The sequence below is a fragment of the Mizuhopecten yessoensis genome, unplaced genomic scaffold (genome assembly GCF_002113885.1).
Source record: "Mizuhopecten yessoensis strain PY_sf001 unplaced genomic scaffold, ASM211388v2 scaffold7713, whole genome shotgun sequence".
NCBI lineage: Eukaryota > Metazoa > Mollusca > Bivalvia > Pectinida > Pectinidae > Mizuhopecten > Mizuhopecten yessoensis.
Window position 1 is genome coordinate 268,294 of NW_018407185.1, and position 19,448 is coordinate 287,741.

At 34.6% G+C, this 19,448-nt stretch overlaps 1 protein-coding gene across 1 annotated transcript; it reads right to left on the reverse strand.

Annotated features, from left to right (window-relative positions):
* Window positions 1-6,306: 6,306 nt before the first annotated feature.
* On the reverse strand, window positions 6,307-19,396 carry LOC110454181 (trafficking protein particle complex subunit 3-like). The gene is made up of 5 exons (XM_021503557.1): window positions 19,254-19,396; window positions 18,333-18,430; window positions 17,093-17,192; window positions 13,846-14,028; window positions 6,307-7,360 (listed from the first exon to the last, which is right to left on the reverse strand). Exons 1-5 carry the CDS (start codon window positions 19,293-19,295, stop codon window positions 7,241-7,243), a joined length of 543 nt encoding a protein of 180 aa, XP_021359232.1. The 5' UTR covers window positions 19,296-19,396; the 3' UTR covers window positions 6,307-7,240.
* Window positions 19,397-19,448: the final 52 nt, after the last annotated feature.

Genomic DNA, 19,448 nt, shown 5'->3' on the forward strand with positions numbered 1-19,448 from the left:
AAGCTATTTCGCCTTTCTTTTTTTCCCCTGTGCAATACCTCTTTGTTCCTGTTGTTTACTAAGTTGAATCTTAATTAAAGATATAAAGCACAGCATTCACAACAGTGTCATCGTTACATGGTTATTCCAACGAAGACATTATACCCCTTATTGTATCCCACTAAGCCGTTATCCGAGAGATATTAGGCTGGCGTGGCATTCAAAGGGGAGTCTTGCAGACGGAAATTGGTCATCAAACCCAATAATGTATCGAAAACGTTCTTCGGAATGCGAGATACCAGCGGGAGTATAGACAGTATGTTACCGAAGATCGTCATACGTCAGCTATACAATAGTACTGCTGCATCGACCCACGAGTTAAAGTAGACCATCTCCGTGGTTTTATAATACCCATCCAGATTAATTCAATAAGTTGACAGAGTTTCTAAATAGAATAGGAGAAGATTCCAAAAACGAGATGAAAAGACTCAAAAATCAATTTACTGTTGTTTTTAAAGATCTGGTGAGTTGAGGTTTCCAGTATATGCAGAGGTTGGATATCGGAAGCCGAGTTGACGGGTTCGCTAGTGGGTTAAAGTGCTTCGTTACGTTAAATGGTATGACAAGCAGAGTTGAAGAGGATTTCATCTGGCTTGATAGATGGGAAAGAAACCAGTTAGGGAGTCACTAAATTTAGATAGGGCAAAAATATGAGTGGAACGAGCTATGGAAGTTTAATTTGTTTTAAAAAAACAGTGTTTCCAAGCTATTGTTTGTCCATGTTATTAACTGGTTAGTATCATTGAATTCTGCACGTCCCTCTTTAACTTGTCATCAAAAGCTGAAACTTTTATTGTTGCTATGGACTCGAAAGATGTGCACCGGTACCGTTAATCCAGGCTCCACCGATCCAGGTTTCCCATCAATCCTGCACTACTAATTCGATTGTGCCACTTTCAAGCCACTGGAAATCCAGTTGTCGAACACTGTCCTCCGACCCAAAACTAACCCGGTCGTCCTACAAAATGTAATACGTATACCCAGTCATCAATACTTTGGTTGTCCCAATACTAGTCACCACAAATCCCTGTCGTCCCAATATCCAGTCACCACAAATCTCTGTCGTCCCAATATCTAGTCACCACAAATCTCTGTGGTCCCATTACCAAGCCATTGAATGTCATTCGAACTTGGCAAGGTTAAATACAGTGGCATTGTCATAGGGCTGTAAATATATATATATTTAACAAAATTCACATGGCATTTATATAAGCTATGAATGTCATGGTTCACGTGTTGACGTCACTATCGGTACTATCATGGCGTCATCATTCTATCACTGGAAACCATTGACCCTACTTTGAAGACGGCAATTCTATTTATTGAAATAGCACACTGGATGCATACATGTATTTACCCCTGAAGACACATTTGAACTCTTCCAATTCAAAGGTTGGAATAGTTCATTATGAAATTTCAGGGGTGAATGTTATGAGTTAAACGTAATGCTGAATTTTGATAAAATGATTTTTCAATATGATGAAAATATTTACAAAATTGCAAATATGAGAATGGATAGCATTTGACGATTCCAATTACATTCATTGTACAATGAATGCCAACTAAAAGCATTTCAATGCTTCATTACTATCCTATATGGCTTCAGTTACAAATATAAATGGTCACTTGTACATGTGCCTTTTGGTATGTCTGTAACTGAAGCTATTTGGTTGTTGTAGCGTAAAGTTAATAAGAGTAAAACGCCTGTCTATCACTGACTTACTTCCTAACACCGAATATCTGTGTAGACTGTGTGGACTGGGAAAATCAACAATCGGGATAAAATGTCTTGTTCATGTACAAAACACTATTGTATTTAGCCAACTACTGCAAGTAAGTTTGAAACCTCAAACATTTCAGACAGTAGTAAAGACTGTCTGCAATTAAACCAGTGAAATATAACGCTCGCTCTTTAATATTTATAAACATGTTTCCCACTCTCTGAAAAACACACATTAAGCCTGTGGAACACATAATTTAAAGACAACCTGGACAATACAGGTATATTTTTATGGTCATTATTCCCAGATAATTACATGCATACGAATATCAATAACTATTGATGACAGCGCCCTCTAGTGAAAAACAATAGAACGGCATCATGACTAACAGTACATATTAATGGTTAAACTAACGACCCGTTTTATTGGTCCTCTCTAAGGTATAGATGTCACAAATCACAATGCGTTCGTTTCATGTTTTATACATTTGAAGTGTTCACAGTTACAATGGACTGACACCTACGACAAAATCAATTGATGAACATTTCAAAGAACAATTGCGACCTGTGGAAATATGTGTGACACACTCATGGTGAACATATCAAAAACAGGAGCTAGCAGTAGCTATGAAAACAAATACCATATTTCACTCTATCATAACACAGTGTACTAACAAAAAGATACTATGGTCAATATCTTGAAATATTTGTACATAAATGTCTTTTTCAAACAAAGTATCCCATAATTATAACATGTTGCAATGCATTTAACAAAGCTTTATTCAAAATTTTGAATGTTTGAAAATTGAATTAAAAAATGAAAACAGAAAATCTAGAAGAGTCAAACAATGAACCTTCATGTTGCAAATCCTACACGTAACAAGTGGTGCCATCTAGGAACTAAAATCTAGCAGCACCAAAATGAAAGTTCAATTTATTGTTTAAAAGGGCTATGCAATAACAATAAAAAGAATATAACTTGACAGGGGAAGTTACTCTTAACCGGAAACAAACTCATCTTAGATGCGTCATCTTTGTTATAAAAGGGAGATTACTCCAAGTAAAAAAAAAATGAGTGGAACTCTTCTACGTAGTTATAAAATGATGCAGTGGTACCCTTTACCTTAAGAAAGAATATATATATGCATATTTATGTGCGACATACATCAGCAAATTAAACATACAGGGCTTAACTATCACTACAGATATCTATAACGAATCTCTAGTTTAATCTTAATGAGAAATATAGCTGAAACACATAACATATGTTTTACACACCAGATTGAGAAATAACTCTAGTACCTTAGACAATCACTTATTTCATGCTAATTTAATAGATTTTTAGCACTGTCAATGTGGACATCCTATCGAAGATACATACAAATGTATGACTCCTTTTTTACTTGCAATAATTATGCAGATCAGAGAATTAAACTCTACCGCGAATAAATGATTTCATTCCACTTAACTTGCAGCTACTACTATACGGTAACAATGAATTGTCGTATCAAGAAAACACCCTAATAGCCAAACAGACGCAGCAATTTATTCTAGATACTAANTCAAAACATATGTTTAATATGTGAATGTAGGTAAATGTTCAGTAATCTTTAAATGAACCTACGACCCAGTGATGACTTTAAGGCGTCTGACTGTCCGGGAACTTCGGCTTTAATTTCCTCCACCACCTCCTTAAACGACGATAGTTGTTAATAGGGCGTAAAACACCACCAAACCAAACCAAATCTTTGAAAAAGATTTCCATTGTATTGTACCATAAAATTAATGTATCAATAAAGTATGATTGACGTAGGAAAATCAGCAATAGACAACATTGAAATGTGATATTTAACAAAAGTGACATTAAGAGAAAACTGATGTATATGGATAAGGGCTTAAGTTACCATGGAAACAAGAACTCATTTGCACATATCTCTTGTTATGACATCTTACATCATAGATATCATTAACTCTTCAGAAATGAAGATAAAAATAGTGTGCTATTCATGATCAGGTAGAGCGAGGGTGTTAATGCTATTGGCTGAGGTAAGATGTATTCTCACTCTCTGAAAAGAAGGCCCTGTCCATGTACATTGTAAGCTTAACATAATATCAATTCGAAATTTTAGAAAGATAATATTTTCATGAATTCTTGTTATTTTACAAAAGAAAATGATTAAAAAGTCATTATTTTTTTATGTGTAAATTAAAACCATAATTCTCGGTCTTGAATAACGTGCTTAATTTTTTTTCACTGGAATTTCATAAATGTTTTCATGAAGCTTTCAATACTTAGAATAATTGGGTTCTGCAACAGATAAGATGAAGGCTTTATCCATCAAAGCCGTAATGCAGCAGAACCCAGCACTAATCTAATACACTGGACACACTCTAGGGAATCACCCTCCCGCAAAATCCAGTTATGGTTTGTCAGATGGAATGTTTTTCTGGTGCAAATTACATTGGGTTTGATGGAAGCCGGCTGTAAGTCCGTCTTGCTGGGGTCCACATCAAGCCAGTGGTTACCAACATAGGTGTCCTTTCTTCAACTCTTTACACCTAGATTCACAGTCAACCAGTGACACTTAAGTCTTATAGAGATGTGATTTTGCAGTCTCTAGTTAGTGATATTTGATAGGGAATACTAAATGAAATACTTACATACACTAGCTAGTTTTTAGAATTTTCTGAATGCATTTTTAAAAATCTGTTTGATAAAGTTTCAATTTTTTAATTATGACCTCCTATAGCTAATATACACTAACTAGTTTTGATTTTTTTTGATTGCATTTTTTAAAATCTGCTTGATAAAGTTTCCATATTACAGCTGTGACCTCCTAGCAAGTCCGAAAATGCATGTACACTATCTTGTTATACATTTTTGAATGCATTTTTTAAAATGTTGTATAAAGTTACCATTTTTCAGCTGTCACTCAGACCTCCTTAAGGATCCCCGTCCTACTGCAAACTTAATATTTTAGCGGTGACTTTCTTAAGGATTCCTGTCCCCATACAAGGTTTCTGATCTTGACTGATCTCCCCTTAACTCATTCACCCCTGAAGACACATTTGAACTCTTCCAATTCAAAGGTTGGAATAGTTCATTATGAAATTTCAGGGGGGAATAAGTTATTTCAGTTTTGGATGGAATTGTAGCTGAATTTGGTGATGTGATTATCAGTTACCAGGTAGCTCAGCTGGTTAACAGGGTGATTACCAGGAGTTTGGAGGAGCAGGATGTAAAATGTTGGTCCAGCCTTGCTGCACCTTTATTCTCTTAATTATATTCTCTCATTTCCGTATGTGTATGATATAGAGCTGTCCAGGGTAAGAAAGGGGTGTAGGACATTTCTATCTCACACCCCATTTCACGTGACGAGATGTCACAAATTTTGAACTATCCGATGCTGCAATGCGGAAAAGGCGATGTGATGAAATTAAAACCTTTAACGATATATTTACCGTACACGTTAGAAAGATGATATTAATTTGTCTACGTAAATAAATCTGGCTGGCTAATTAGTTTTCGTCTAAAAAGGTGAGGGGGGAGGGGGGAATTAAAATATTTTCAAAATGGTAGCCAGTTCAAACGCATTTTCATGCTTTCTGAGCTAATTCCGGTAGGGTGGTTGGAATGAGAGAAAAAAAAACACTTTCATGCCAAGGGGTGTACGATAAGGAAATTACACCGTCGGGGTTTTCAAATTTGGCAAGACCCCTCCTGTGGAATTTCCCTATCCTGCACCAATGGGTATGAAAGTGTATTTCTCTCTCATTTCTCTCATATAATTAAGAGTCTTGTATTATTTATCATTTCAGAAAAGTCCGTATCATCTTATTTCCTTGTACAAGCTCTGAACACAAATTTGTTCAATGCATTCTCAGGATTCCATTGATAATGAAAAAGAACCCTATTTCTTCGGATATAATCATGTACATGTATAAATAACAATAGCTTTTAGGCAAAAGTTTTATCAATTTTTATTTATGTGTTATATTTCAAACAAAATGTTATACGATGAAATAAGAAAATTCTGTTTTATTTCTCAAATTAAAAAGCTTCATCTATTCCTGAACGATCCTTGGACAGTCCTGCGGTGTATGGGTTTCTTTGTTTTTAAGAATTAACATATATTATGTATATAGTCATGTCAAAGGAAACGTTTCCTTTGTATGGTTACACATTTTAGAAGTGGTTTTCGGGGATCCTTAAAGCTGACAGTGCAAGTTGAAAAGGTTTCAATGGACATTAAAAAAAAAAAAGTTTAAGTTTTTCTGGTTTAGAGATCTTCCCAATCTCTTACTTCTACCGTTTCTAAGGAAGTGCCGAAATTTTAGTTTGTCCTTGCTTGGTAACAAGTATGGGTCTCACTGGGTTTAAAAAGCGGGTTACCTTTAAACTGGTTATCATTTGTTCAATACCTGCACAAGATGTGTGACACTACTTTACTATAAATATATATAACACTTTCAGGCTAGATCTTTTACCATCATTTTGTATGTCAAAGATATCATTTATCTAAGAAAAGTGAAAACAGTAAAATACGACCAATTCCAGTATCTATTTTATTGAAAGAATTGTCGCTTGTACAATATGTGTTTAAAGATCCCTGTCCCACTAGTACTGCACACCATTAAATTCACACTTGAAAATTGAACTGTGGTTTGTCGTATTTACCTCCCCTTAATTCTGGATATAACTGTAGCAAAATTTGCCTTAATTAGGCCATAGCACTTAAGTCACAGTAGACAAGGAAACTATGTTCATTACAGCACAGTATATATAGCAGTCTGTGGTCCAGGGTCTGAATCCTGATCAAGCCCCCAATAATAGTTTACACTTAAAAAAACACTGATACTGGTTATTTCCTGTTTATTTCATCTTATTTTCTCTCTCTCATAAAAGTCCCCTAAGTTATGATTTCCTATTCAGAAATAATTTATCAAAGCTATCATGCCAGGAAATCAGTTTCAAATGCATAGTGACAGTTTTTGGCAGTGGTGCAGGGGTCCTCAAGATTGATCAGTATATATCCAAACCATCTTGATTGATCCTCAACAACAACTGTATCCATAGCAACATGATCCAAGGAAAAATCGTTTCATGTAGCCTTTTGACCATTTCGGCATTATAACCGGTTAACTTTTGTCCACCACTGGTCACTCGATATCATGATTTTTTGAAGTTATATTGTACTTCCTTGCTGTCATCTCCAACAAAAATTCACTCGCTATCATGATTTTTTGAAGTTATATTGTACTTCCTTGCTGTCATCTCCAACAAAAATTCACTCGCTATCATGACTTTTTGAAGTTATATTGTACTTCCTTGCTGTCATCTCCAACAAAAATTCAATTACCCTTTCACCCCTATGCAACTTTAGTAGACTCTACCATGCATTGACCTGGAAGAGTCCATTATGGTCTACAGTGATGAAAGGGTTAAATAAAATGAATTTCGTGTCACAGAAAAAAATGTCCTCAATCTTCTCCCACTGGAATAGCATCCTCAAGTCTGCGTAAGAATTTCAGTCTTAATTCTGTGATGTTATCTCCCTTTAATTGGTCCTGTACAAATTTCACATCAACCTCCATCTGTACCTGTAGGGGAAACAAATGTCAATGTTAAGTTAAGTTGAAGGGTTGTATTTTTCTTTTTATCTAAAAACAATTTTCATGAATTTTACATGTGTGTATAAGATTACCAGACAACATGCTACCTATATATTTACAAATTAGGGGATAACCCTACAGTATTTTGGCATTTGCTGCGGAATATTGCGATTATACCATCGCAAATTGAGTTTTATTGGCAACACAGATATTTGGTGTGGTATAATCATGATATACCGTTGCAAATCTCAAAATACAGTAGGGTTATCCTCATTCTAATTAATATAAGCCACAAAATCCAAAAGAAACGACAATTATAAGATATTTTTGAGTGTTTTCTCCAAATTCTAGGTCAATCTGCCGTGGATTGGTAACGTCAGGAATATTCAAAGTGTGGCAGAATTCCTTTGACCTTTTGGAATCTTGTTATTATTCGTGACGTCACATTTAATCAATTTCATGAGGCGTAAGGGACGGGGTCACTGACGTCATCAACAATCGCCATACGGGCTTCAAATGCAAATGAGAAATTTGCGAATGATATATCGTGGCTTTACCGTCGCAAATTATTCTGATTGACCAATCAAATGTTGTACTTATTACAGCTCAAATGAATTCAAATTTAACCTCTACGCAAATACCATCACCGAAATTCTAGGGGTTAAGTTCTTTGACGTTCTTTGCCCCTTTGGAATATGGCACCTTGTAAATGACACAAGTAGACTACTTTAGTACTTTAAATTTGATGTACATCAAAAGAATTACAAGGTAGCGTATAAATGTACCAGGTAACAGTCAAACTGACCAACCTTGAAGTCAAGTGTTGCTTCTCTTTAATTTTCAAAGTCCACATATCTGCCATAACCCTTTCACCCCAGCAGACCATTATCGACTCCTCCTGACCAATGCACAGTAGAGTCTACTTAAGTTACACAGGGGTGAAAGGGTTAAGCGCTTACCAGTAAACGCAATGAAACCGCTAACTTTGAGCCTTCCATTTTGTCATGACATATTCCAAGGATGCATACAGAAAGTTACCTCTGGAGCTCCACCTCCTTGATACTCCAGTACTCCAGGGAGCGAAAGTGAACATAACCCCTAGGCCTGGAGTATCAGGGATTGGAGTTTCGAAGATGAAATGAATTAAATATTTTTAAGAAACTTAGTCTAGTAATAGCGGTGAATCATCTTATTGTCTGTTAGAGACTCTGTTAAAAGGAATTTCCCTTTAGCTCATGTTCAATCGGCAGAGCCTTTGTCTTTATAGCAGTGTAGTGTTTAGCTCCTAGCAGGGATGCACTAAGTGGCAGCATATCAGGAGAAGTAGTGTTTTGTTAAATGTTAAGGGACTTAACTCTGCAAAAAAAAAAAAATATGTAAAACGATTTAGAAGTTACAAAGCTGTAATTTCATAAATGATGCCTTTGTTAAAAAAAAATAAAAAAAATAACAGATTATTGAATTAAAGCTTGAAGCCCTATCACATCCAAAAACAACAATATGACCTGAAGCTAAACAGAAGAAAATATTGGTTGAAGTACATATGACAAATACTACCATGACAACAGCACTAACAGTGGTCATGTTGTTTCTAACTGTTGATAGAGGGCTCTCTTGCTGCAGTATAATCCTTGCACTAATGTTTATATTAGACCAGATACTATTCCAAACTTTCAGATTGAATATATTGTATAATTCTTAAATTTTTTCAGAATTTAAATTTCATCATTAAATATCCTAGTAAATATACTGTCATGACCCTGATTGGCCTGAAAGAGCAATAAGCGAGAGAACGAAAGCAATCAGATTTTGATATTAACGCACTTGATTTGAAATGTCCTTGGTTTGAACCTCTCAGCTCTATAACTTGTATAAAATGGACACTCTAGCAAAGCCAGAACAACAATTTTACGCATTGTGACCATTCCTCTCAGAGAAATTGATTTTTATTGATGTCCACTGAAACGTTAATTCTATAACCATCGGTAAAGCAACAAATCTATATATACCGTAATATAAAAATCTGATCTCAGGAGCCTAAAGGGTTTAAGTTGCTTGGTAGATCCTGTTTTCATGGTCTTTAGGCGATTCTTGTATCAGTTTCTGTGTCTGTATTAAAATGATTAGTTATGAGAAACGACGATATCGTGCTTTCATTTTTCTACCCTGGGAAATGAAAATATATCACTTTGTCAGATATTGTCTGCATATTCTTCATGGTATCAGACCGTTACTTGTTCAAGTTACACAATGCAGGCTGATAAATCGATGGACAGAATCTTTCTCCAGATTTTTATTTCATAAACCTCAGACAGATGAATACCAAAGATCAAATATCCTATTAAATTATCTATGCATTAGATCATTGGTTACTGTCAGAGTTACCTCCCTTCAAACTATCAAATTTAAAGAATCGAGTTAATTTTTTTTAAACGTCGAATTCATATGACGAAAAATTAATTTAAACCAGAGATATTTTTTTTGTGAAGAGTTATATGTCTCCTCTTTAACATTTGAAAAGTTACGGCCCTGACAAGACATTCCTGAAAAATTTGAACATAATTGACATTTGACCTTGAGGTTAAGGTCAAAGTGACCTAATGATAGTGCAATACACATTGTCTATGGGTGATGCAGGTACACTTAAAGTTTCCGTAAAATATCTTCAACGGTTTTAAAGTTGCAGCCTGGATAAGAAGTTCTTTAAAAAATTGCACATATTTGACCTTTGACCTTGAGGTCAAGGTCACAGTGACCTTATGATAGTGCACTACACATTGTCTATGGGTGATGCAGGTACACTTTAAGTTTCTGTAAAATATCTTCAACAGTTTTAAAGTTGCAGCCCGAATAAGAAGTTCCTTAAAAGAATTGCACATATTTGACCTTTGACCTTGAGGTCAAGGTCACAGTGACCTTATGATAGTGCACTACACATTGTCTATGGGTGATGCAGGTACACTTTAAGCAGCATCAAGATATTTTTTAATGGTTTAAAAGTTATGACCCGGACAAAATCATATAAGAAGAACCAGAAGAACCAGAACCAGAAGAACCAGTACTAATATAATACAATATGTCTCCCTTAATTCATTCGAACGGGAGACATAATAAGCAAGAGTGATACTGGGACAGGTTGTTACATGCTCATCGTATGTCAAATTGACATAATTAAAATCTTTGTATTGAAATGACAAAATGCAATGAAAAGAAAATACATATGTACAGTATAAGTCAGTAGAAGCAGATATATGTATTTAAAATACCTGGAGCTAACAGGCTCCTACCAACGAAGCTTTCAGCCAAATATCATGACTCTAGGCCAAGGCATGTCTGTTCTTAAGAAGAAGTTGTTTAAAAGGAAAAGTTGACAGACGACAACGGACGGACGATGGACACCGCACCATGACACAAGCTCACTTGCCCTTTGGGCAGGTGAGCTAAAAATTAATATACCTCTGTTACATTTTCAGGTACTATGAGTATATATATAGATGTTTTTCTCCGAGTTCTTGAGAAAACCTCACAAACACAAAAATGATGTCTTCAAGTATAGGATTGGAGTTAATATTGATAATCAGTGATAAAAAAACCATCTCATCTGTTTCAAATTTCAAGCAGCTGTGTTTTGTTTTATGCAATATACTCAAAAAGTCAAATTCCCATATGAATTCGTAAATGCAGCGCTATGATGATGTATAGGTTAGTATAATCTCCCAGGTCGCACACTTCATGGATGATTCATTCCAAATTTCCTCGAAAATGGCTCACAGGAAGCTTCTTGAGAAACAGATTAAGTGTGAACCAATCGTTCATTTTAACAAGTCGTCCTGGCAAACTTCTGGTAATCCATCACATCTAGACATACGCAATGTCTTCCATTATGTTTTTTGCGAGTTGAAAAAAAACACCAACGTTTTTAATGAAACTGATCAATCTTTAAGATCTTTATTTTTTATGAAAAAGCAACAGTTTCAAAATAATTAACTGTATGACGGAATTCCCCAATAATTTTAAATACAATGTATATATATATAGAAATTTCTTTCGTTATGTTTTACATTGTTAGTCTTTTTTAAATAAAATGCATTTTCAAACTCATCATTAATTTTTAACGAACCAATTAAGCACTGTTTTCTGTACAAATATAAGCTGCTGTAAAGCTCAATCAAAATATGTTTTTCGGAACTTAATTGGCAAAACTTCACTGAGGATTGCACAGTCATACAATATAAATGTTTAAAAAACATTGAAGATATTCATTATTTTTTGTAAGATGGAATTGAAACAGACTTTTGTATAAGCAAAAATGTACATGGGTATAAAACGTGTGCAAAATTCAGCACACATTTTATGTTATTGTGATACATGGATGTTTAAATATATAACAAGAGGCCCAATGGGCCTGTATGGCTCACCTAGTATTCATCTCCCACCAGTAACCTTAAGAGTGGACCAAGGCCAAATTTCAAAAATAGGCTTAATTAGGCGACATGCCCAATGTCACCACCCTCAGCTTTTTGCTTAATTTAATCAGGAATTGTTTTTTAAAGATTTATTAAACATTCGACTCCTGTGACCTTGAAAGTGCTTTAATGGGTCAAGGTCGTTCATTCATTTGAACAAACTGAACAATGTTATGAAGAAGAAAGTGTTTTAAATATTTTTAAACCTTTGACCCCTGTGACATTGAAATGGGTCATTGTCATTCATTTGAAGAACCATATTTATCAACTTTCAAAGATTCAAATGGAAAAAAAGAACAGCATTTGAACACTTTTGCCCATGCACGACATGGATCATTTTACTTTCAATCTGATGAAAATGAAAATTGGGCATGATCTTCATAATATTTAAATGTGAATTCTTTTATGATATCAGATAAATTTATAATTTAAACATAAAATAAAAACTAATCTATGAAAATACAGTCCAGGGCTGACTCTGGCTATTACTTTTGTTTGCTAAAATCAGTTTGACCAGCATTTACTTTAAGTTGTGGTGTGTTTGCAAATTCTATGCCCGTCTCCTAGATTAATATATTATAAATTAACTCATTCACCCCTACATCTTTGAACGAAACTTGATCATTCTTTGATTCGGTAAGGTTCAAATATGACTAAGGTAATCAAAGCATGGTCAATTATGTGGAAAATATGTATATTAATTCAACGACTTTTAACTAGAAATGACTAACTAATTAATTAATGACTAACTAATTAATCTTGCACAACTACTTTACATGAATTGTAATATAAATTCACATGACCATTCAAATTTTATTTGAGATATCGGGAGACTTCAACCAAAATGTAAAACTCACTTAGAAGAGTAAGGGAAATAACTCCTGGTTTGGTACCAAACATATCAAGGTTTCTAGAGTTATCTCCCCTCTGTAAAATTTTATTTTAATGAAAATCTTTGAAAAGTGTATGCATAGTTTCACATCAAGTAACTTAAGGAAATTTAAAGTGTCGTTGCAAGACAATCCCGTCTGTATGAAACAATATATGTGTATGTGATCAATGAGGGTGAAGTTCTTCAGGAACCATGTTTTCAATTTTCAAATGAAATCTTTTTCTTTACTATTTGTAAATTTACAAAATGTTCTGTTTTTTGTTCCTTGCCTTTAAATTAAAACAAGTCTTTTGATTCTTATTATGATAGACTGAATCACTTTACAATGCTAATTTAGACATTTAAACTGTACATAAAATGTCAAAACAAAAGATATTTTCAACTTCAAGAGAACAGTAATATCAGGTTGATTAATCACTATATTAACCTTAAAACAGATTAATAATTGTTTTCTTACAAATATACTGTATATATACAATTTAACAATATTTCAGACGATTTTCATTTTCATACCAATTTTACAGGAGAGATGAATGCAAATTAGAATATCTCATAACAATTGTTTAATTGAGTAAAACAAAGAACATATTGTGGTCATTAAAGAAAATGAATGCTGACAAATATGGGTTTTTTTGGTAAGAATAATGACACAGAATATGAAATCATGTCACATTTTTAGCAATTTCAAAAAAAAATCTTTTTTGAAAACTTTGCAATAAATAATTTGTTTGAACTTGTCGATAAAATTTCATGTTTTACCAGTACTTATATTGTTACATACTTTTAAAAACATGTCACATTTTTAAACATTTTTTTTTTTTTTTTTTTAGAAAACATTCCAATACATAATTTTTGTGAACTTCTTGATCAAAGGGCAAGGCTAATCAAGTTTTAAACAAATTGAGCCATGAATCTCTTACACTGTTTCCTTATAGAGATTTTTCATCCAGTTTAATCAAAATAATCTCCAAACAGCGTCAACACAACAAACAGCAACCAAAATCTACCAGCAGGCTTATCACATCAAACTTTGGAGACACAAACGCAGTGTGAAAGAGGAAGCAAACAAAAGAAAGATGAAAGAAGCTGCAAGAAGAATAAAGAAGAAATCTTACCATCTCTAAAGCAGCCTTGAGTACACCACACAGCAGATTTGAGAAACAGAGACTTGAGTGGCCCGGGGGTAACTCCACAAAGTCTGTCAGGGGATTGTTTTCTATGAGGAGGGAGAACTCGTCTCCAGCTGGACTCCAGTTACTGACGACAGGTGTGATTCCCAGGTACATCTTAAACCCCACCTACAACAATTATACAGGTAAATCATGACGAAAATCGGGGAAATTCAAACAAATTGTTCAATTTATTAAACAGAATAGCTGTTTCTATAAAATGTGCCATGAATTATGATAATTTAATGGTTTAAAGAATCATTCACTTGAGTAAGTTGCCAGTTCACAGGGACATATCTTATCAGCTGACACAGTGCATGTACATACATGTGTAGTACTTAACATTACGGTTCCAACGATTATAATATTGTGCGATGATATACCACAATATTTTTTGGGAGGTTACGATACACCCACGATATTTTAAGGATTTTGTTGTTTCTGAATTTATATATATATCATATCAGTTCCATCCAACATTGCGAGTGACAGCTCCAACTTGTCATACACATTGAAAGACGTGAATTGTGTGAAACTTTATAATAGTCATTCCCATTTTGGAACAAGTCTATTTCCAGTTGTAATACTTTGATTTAAAAATTTGCTAGATGTCTTTTCTTTTTGCTTCTATACTGTTACTACATGTATCGTGACCACAGTACCGTGATACGTATCGTATCGTGACCACAGTACCGTGATACGTATCATATCGTCATGTCAATATATCACTGCCACCCAACTTTATAGAAACTGCGACACCTGCTTGCATATACGTATACATTCTAAGATTAACAGCATGTGACATGCCCCTGTGCTAAATCTCATACCTACCAACATTTTGAGGCTAAAGAAGATTAACTTCTGTCAACTACGGATGTAGATTGATGGACTGATGTAGCACTGCATAATAATAGGCATCAAAGGCACCAAAATTTAGCACACAGGATTGTCAAAAGAAAAAAATTGACACAACAAAATTTTGCAATGCTAAAATATCCAAAGGTATGGTATGACATCCACTTTATCTCCTTTGATTCAAGAGAAGATGTCACGTCACCCTGTAAGAGTTACCTATCTTAGTTATATGATATAAGCTTTATCTCCTTGAAGAGAAGATGTTACTTCACACTGTAAGAGTTACCTACCTTAGTTATATGACATAAGCTTTATCTCCTTTGATTCAAGAGAAGATGTCACGTCACCCTGTAAGAGTTACCTACCTTAGTTATATGACATTACCTTTATCTCCTTGAAGAGAAGATGTTACGTCACCCTGTAAGAGTTACCTACCTTAGTTATATGACATTACCTTTATCTCCTTGAAGAGAAGATGTTACGACACCCTGTAAGAGTTACCTACCTTAGTTATATGACATTACCTTTATCTACTTGAAGAGAAGATGTTACGACACCCTGTAAGAGTTACCTACCTTAGTTATATGACATTAGCTTTATCTCCTTGAAGAGAAGATGTTACTTCACACTGTAAGAGTTACCTACCTTAGTTATATGACATAAGCTTTATCTCCTTTGATTCAAGAGAAGATGTCACGTCACCCTGTAAGAGTTACCTACCTTAGTTATATGACATTACCTTTATCTCCTTGAAGAGAAGATGTTACGACACCCTGTAAGAGTTACCTACCTTAGTTATATGACATTACCTTTATCTCCTTGAAGAGAAGATGTTACGACACCCTGTAAGAGTTACCTACCTTAGTTATATGACATTACCTTTATCTACTTGAAGAGAAGATGTTACGACACCCTGTAAGAGTTACCTACCTTAGTTATATGACATTAGCTTTATCTACTTGAAGATGAAGATGTTACGACACCCTGTAAGAGTTACCTACCTTAGTTATATGACATAAGCTTTATCTACTTGATGAGAAGATGTTACGACACCCTGTAAGAGTTACCTACCTTAGTTATATCACATTACCTTTATCTACTTGATGAGAAGATGTTACGATACAGCGTAAGAGTTACCTACCTTAGTTATATGACATTAGCTTTATCTCCTTGAAGAGAAGATGTTACTTCACACTGTAAGAGTTACCTACCTTAGTCATATGACATAAGCTTTATCTCCTAGAGGAGAATATCTAAGTCACCCTGTTAGAGTTACCTACCTTAGTTATATGACATTAGCTTTATCTCCTAGAGGAGAATATCTAAGTCACCCTGTTAGAGTTACCTACCTTAGTTATATGACATTAGCTTTATCTCCTTGAAGAGAAGATGTTACTTCACACTGTAAGAGTTACCTACCTTAGTTATATGACATTACCTTTATCACCTTGAAGAGACGATGTTACGACACCCTGTAAGAGTTACCTACCTTAGTTATATTACATTAGCTTTATCTACTTGAAGATGAAGATGTTACGACACCCTGTAAGAGTTACCTACCTTAGTTATATGACATTAGCTTTATCTACTTGAAGATGAAGATGTTACGACACCTTGTAAGAGTTACCTACCTTAGTTATATGACATAAGCTTTATCTCCTAGAAGAGAAGATGTTACGACACCCTGTAAGAGTTACCTACCTTAGTTATATGACATTAGCTTTATCTACTTGAAGATGAAGATGTTACGACACCCTGTAAGAGTTACCTACCTTAGTTATATGACATTAGCTTTATCTACTTGAAGATGAAGATGTTACGACACCCTGTAAGAGTTACCTACCTTAGTTATATGACATTAGCTTTATCTACTTGAAGATGAAGATGTTACGACACCCTGTAAGAGTTACCTACCTTAGTTATATGACATTAGCTTTATCTACTTGAAGATGAAGATGTTACGACACCCTGTAAGAGTTACCTACCTTAGTTATATGACATTAGCTTTATCTACTTGAAGATGAAGATGTTACGACACCTTGTAAGAGTTACCTACCTTAGTTATATGACATAAGCTTTATCTCCTAGAAGAGAAGATGTTACGACACCCTGTAAGAGTTACCTACCTTAGTTATATGACATTAGCTTTATCTACTTGAAGATGAAAATGTTACGACACCCTGTAAGAGTTACCTACCTTAGTTATATGACATTACCTTTATCTCCTTGAAGAGAAGATATTACGACACCCTGTAAGAGTTACCTACCTTAGTTATATGACATTAGCTTTATCTACTTGAAGATGAAGATGTTATGACACCCTGTTAGAGATACCTACCTTTGCTATGACATCAGCTGTCTCTCGGAAGTCGTTACATCGTCCTGTATTTGACCTTGCCAGGAAGTCTTCAATGAGACGAACCCCTATGTTGTACCCCCTGCAAGCAAAAAAATCTGATTTTAAACAATACTGTACCACATAGGATGTCCAAGTTTGGTGTAATGTTGTAGGTTGGGGGGGGGTTCCAATCATTTGGTCAAGATATATTATTCTTCCAATTTTTAAGGATGATGGAGAAACGTAGCATTTTTGCAGATGGACAGACTGTTAACTGATTAAATCATTTGGTGGACCAATTCAAGTTGTAGAATAACGAAGGGAATATACATGTATAATTAAGCAATTAAATGCAGGTGGATCACACATGCTATTTTTCAGGATGCAGTTATCAGAAGCATATTCAACCAAACGTTCATGTGTTTATTTTTGTACATTCAAATTTTCTTTATTACATATGATGAATGTAACAAATTCACACAATTTCTGATAATGGAATTGCTCCCACAGGTTCTGAGAATTTTACAAAACCAAAGCTTGTTATGAAGGCAGTAATTTCTGCTTCGCAAAATTCTAAGATCTTAATTAACTCAATGACATTTTTGGCACAATTCATTTTGAAATTTTTATCTGGGACTTCCTACAAAAATGTCCAGCACTAAACAAACAACACCGAGCTTACATTTGTAAATCAGTTATTATAAAACATTTCCCGATAATCTCAGAAGCTCAACGCATGATCTTCGAATCAAAGTAGGGGAATGGGCTTATTACAGGACAAAAAAATAACATTTGTTGGCATATTTCTACTGTCAACTACAATAGATACAGTATTGGGTAGCGTAGTGGATAGCACACTCGCCTTTCACAAAGACACAGCCAGGATTTGTTCCCCAGTTGGACATGAAAAGGTATGAGGATACCTAGCTAGCTGCTCAAACTTGTGGGTTTTCTGCAATTATTTTGGTTTACTCCCAAAACCTTTGCTCACTTCCATTTTGTCTAACAGGAATATAATCAGTATTGAGCTGAACAAAATTTATTTCATAATTGTTGTAAAATAAATAAATTAACAGTTAACTATATATATATAATTTACATTTGTATTATTACTTTGTCCGATAAATAAAGTATATATATTTTGTATATGCATGTGTTTTATTTCATCCAAATCATTTCCGCCATTAATAGAGCTTTGACAGGAATTTTACCTCCTATACAAAGTGTAGTTTTTGCTTACATTTTTTCAAGTTGTTTGTTGACCTCATCGTCATCTTCGTAATCCTTTAACAGCTGCGAGACCAACGCACCATAAGTTAGAGTAAACAGCTCACCATTCTACAAAAGAAAACTAGATGTCGGCAAATGATCCAATGGTGGAAATTAGGTTTCCTATATCCTGAATTTGTTTCCCAGCACATGAACAATAGTTTTTTAGTTGAAAATAAATAAAAACCCCTCTAACTGACATTTCTTTGTGATATATTGTATAACCAGAGATTGTGTTGGCCTTGGAAAAATTCAGGAAAATCTAAACGCTGGATGTGATCCTAAAACTTGTTTTGTCTCCTACAAATTTAGAAACACATCCAGCGTTGGTGACGTGCTAAACATTCCAGAATGGCGCTCTTTAGCTGATAGAAGAGATCAAAGGCTTACCACTCTCTACAATATAAAAATGACTTGATAACTATAAGCAGGGACAGTATATAGAGCACTATACATCCCTGCTATAAAGGAAAACTCCACTCACACTCCTCTCATGCCATTCCCATCAAAATTCTTACCAAATACCATCTTGCAAAACACAGTGTAGAAACTTTTCTTTTTTTCGAGAACTATTTCCGACTGGACAACCTATATAGCTACAGCGACATATCATATAGATCTCTACTGATTCGTTCAAATTAGCACTTTCTCACATTTATTACACCTGTTGTTATACAGTTTTTAACCAGCGTAGCTCTCTCTCTCTTGCCTATTATCTTCAACTTCAACAGACAGACAGACAGACAGACATATACCGTCAGTGATATTATTAATATGACATTTTGTAAACGTAAGAATTAAATAAAAATCAATACTTCAGATAAATGTGATGCATATCTCATTGAGCGCTAGTTTAGGATCGATAGCAACATTTAATTCCATGTCTACATACCACTTTTCGAGGATCTCCTCCACGTGTACTTTGTCTTGACATGATAGATGGGTAATTACTAAATTGTTTCCTTTTCTTTCATTATCCTGCAAGCAGATTCAGTCACACCTCCTCGAGAACCGACATTGTTTCAGAACAACGATTATGATTGACTATTGAAAAATGAATGGCCAATGGAAAAACCCGTTAAGAAAA

Coding starts and splice junctions, on each gene's coding strand:
- LOC110454181 (XM_021503557.1), bottom strand. CDS start 19,295: ATGTCAAGACAAAGTACACGTGGAGGAGATCCTCGAAAAGTG. Junction 18,431..19,253: donor GAGGAGATCCTCGAAAAGTG/GTATGTAGACAT, acceptor TTTCTTTTGTAG/AATGGTGAGCTGTTTACTCT. Junction 7,361..13,845: donor TCAAGGCTGCTTTAGAGATG/GTAAGATTTCTT, acceptor TTTCCCCTACAG/GTACAGATGGAGGTTGATGT.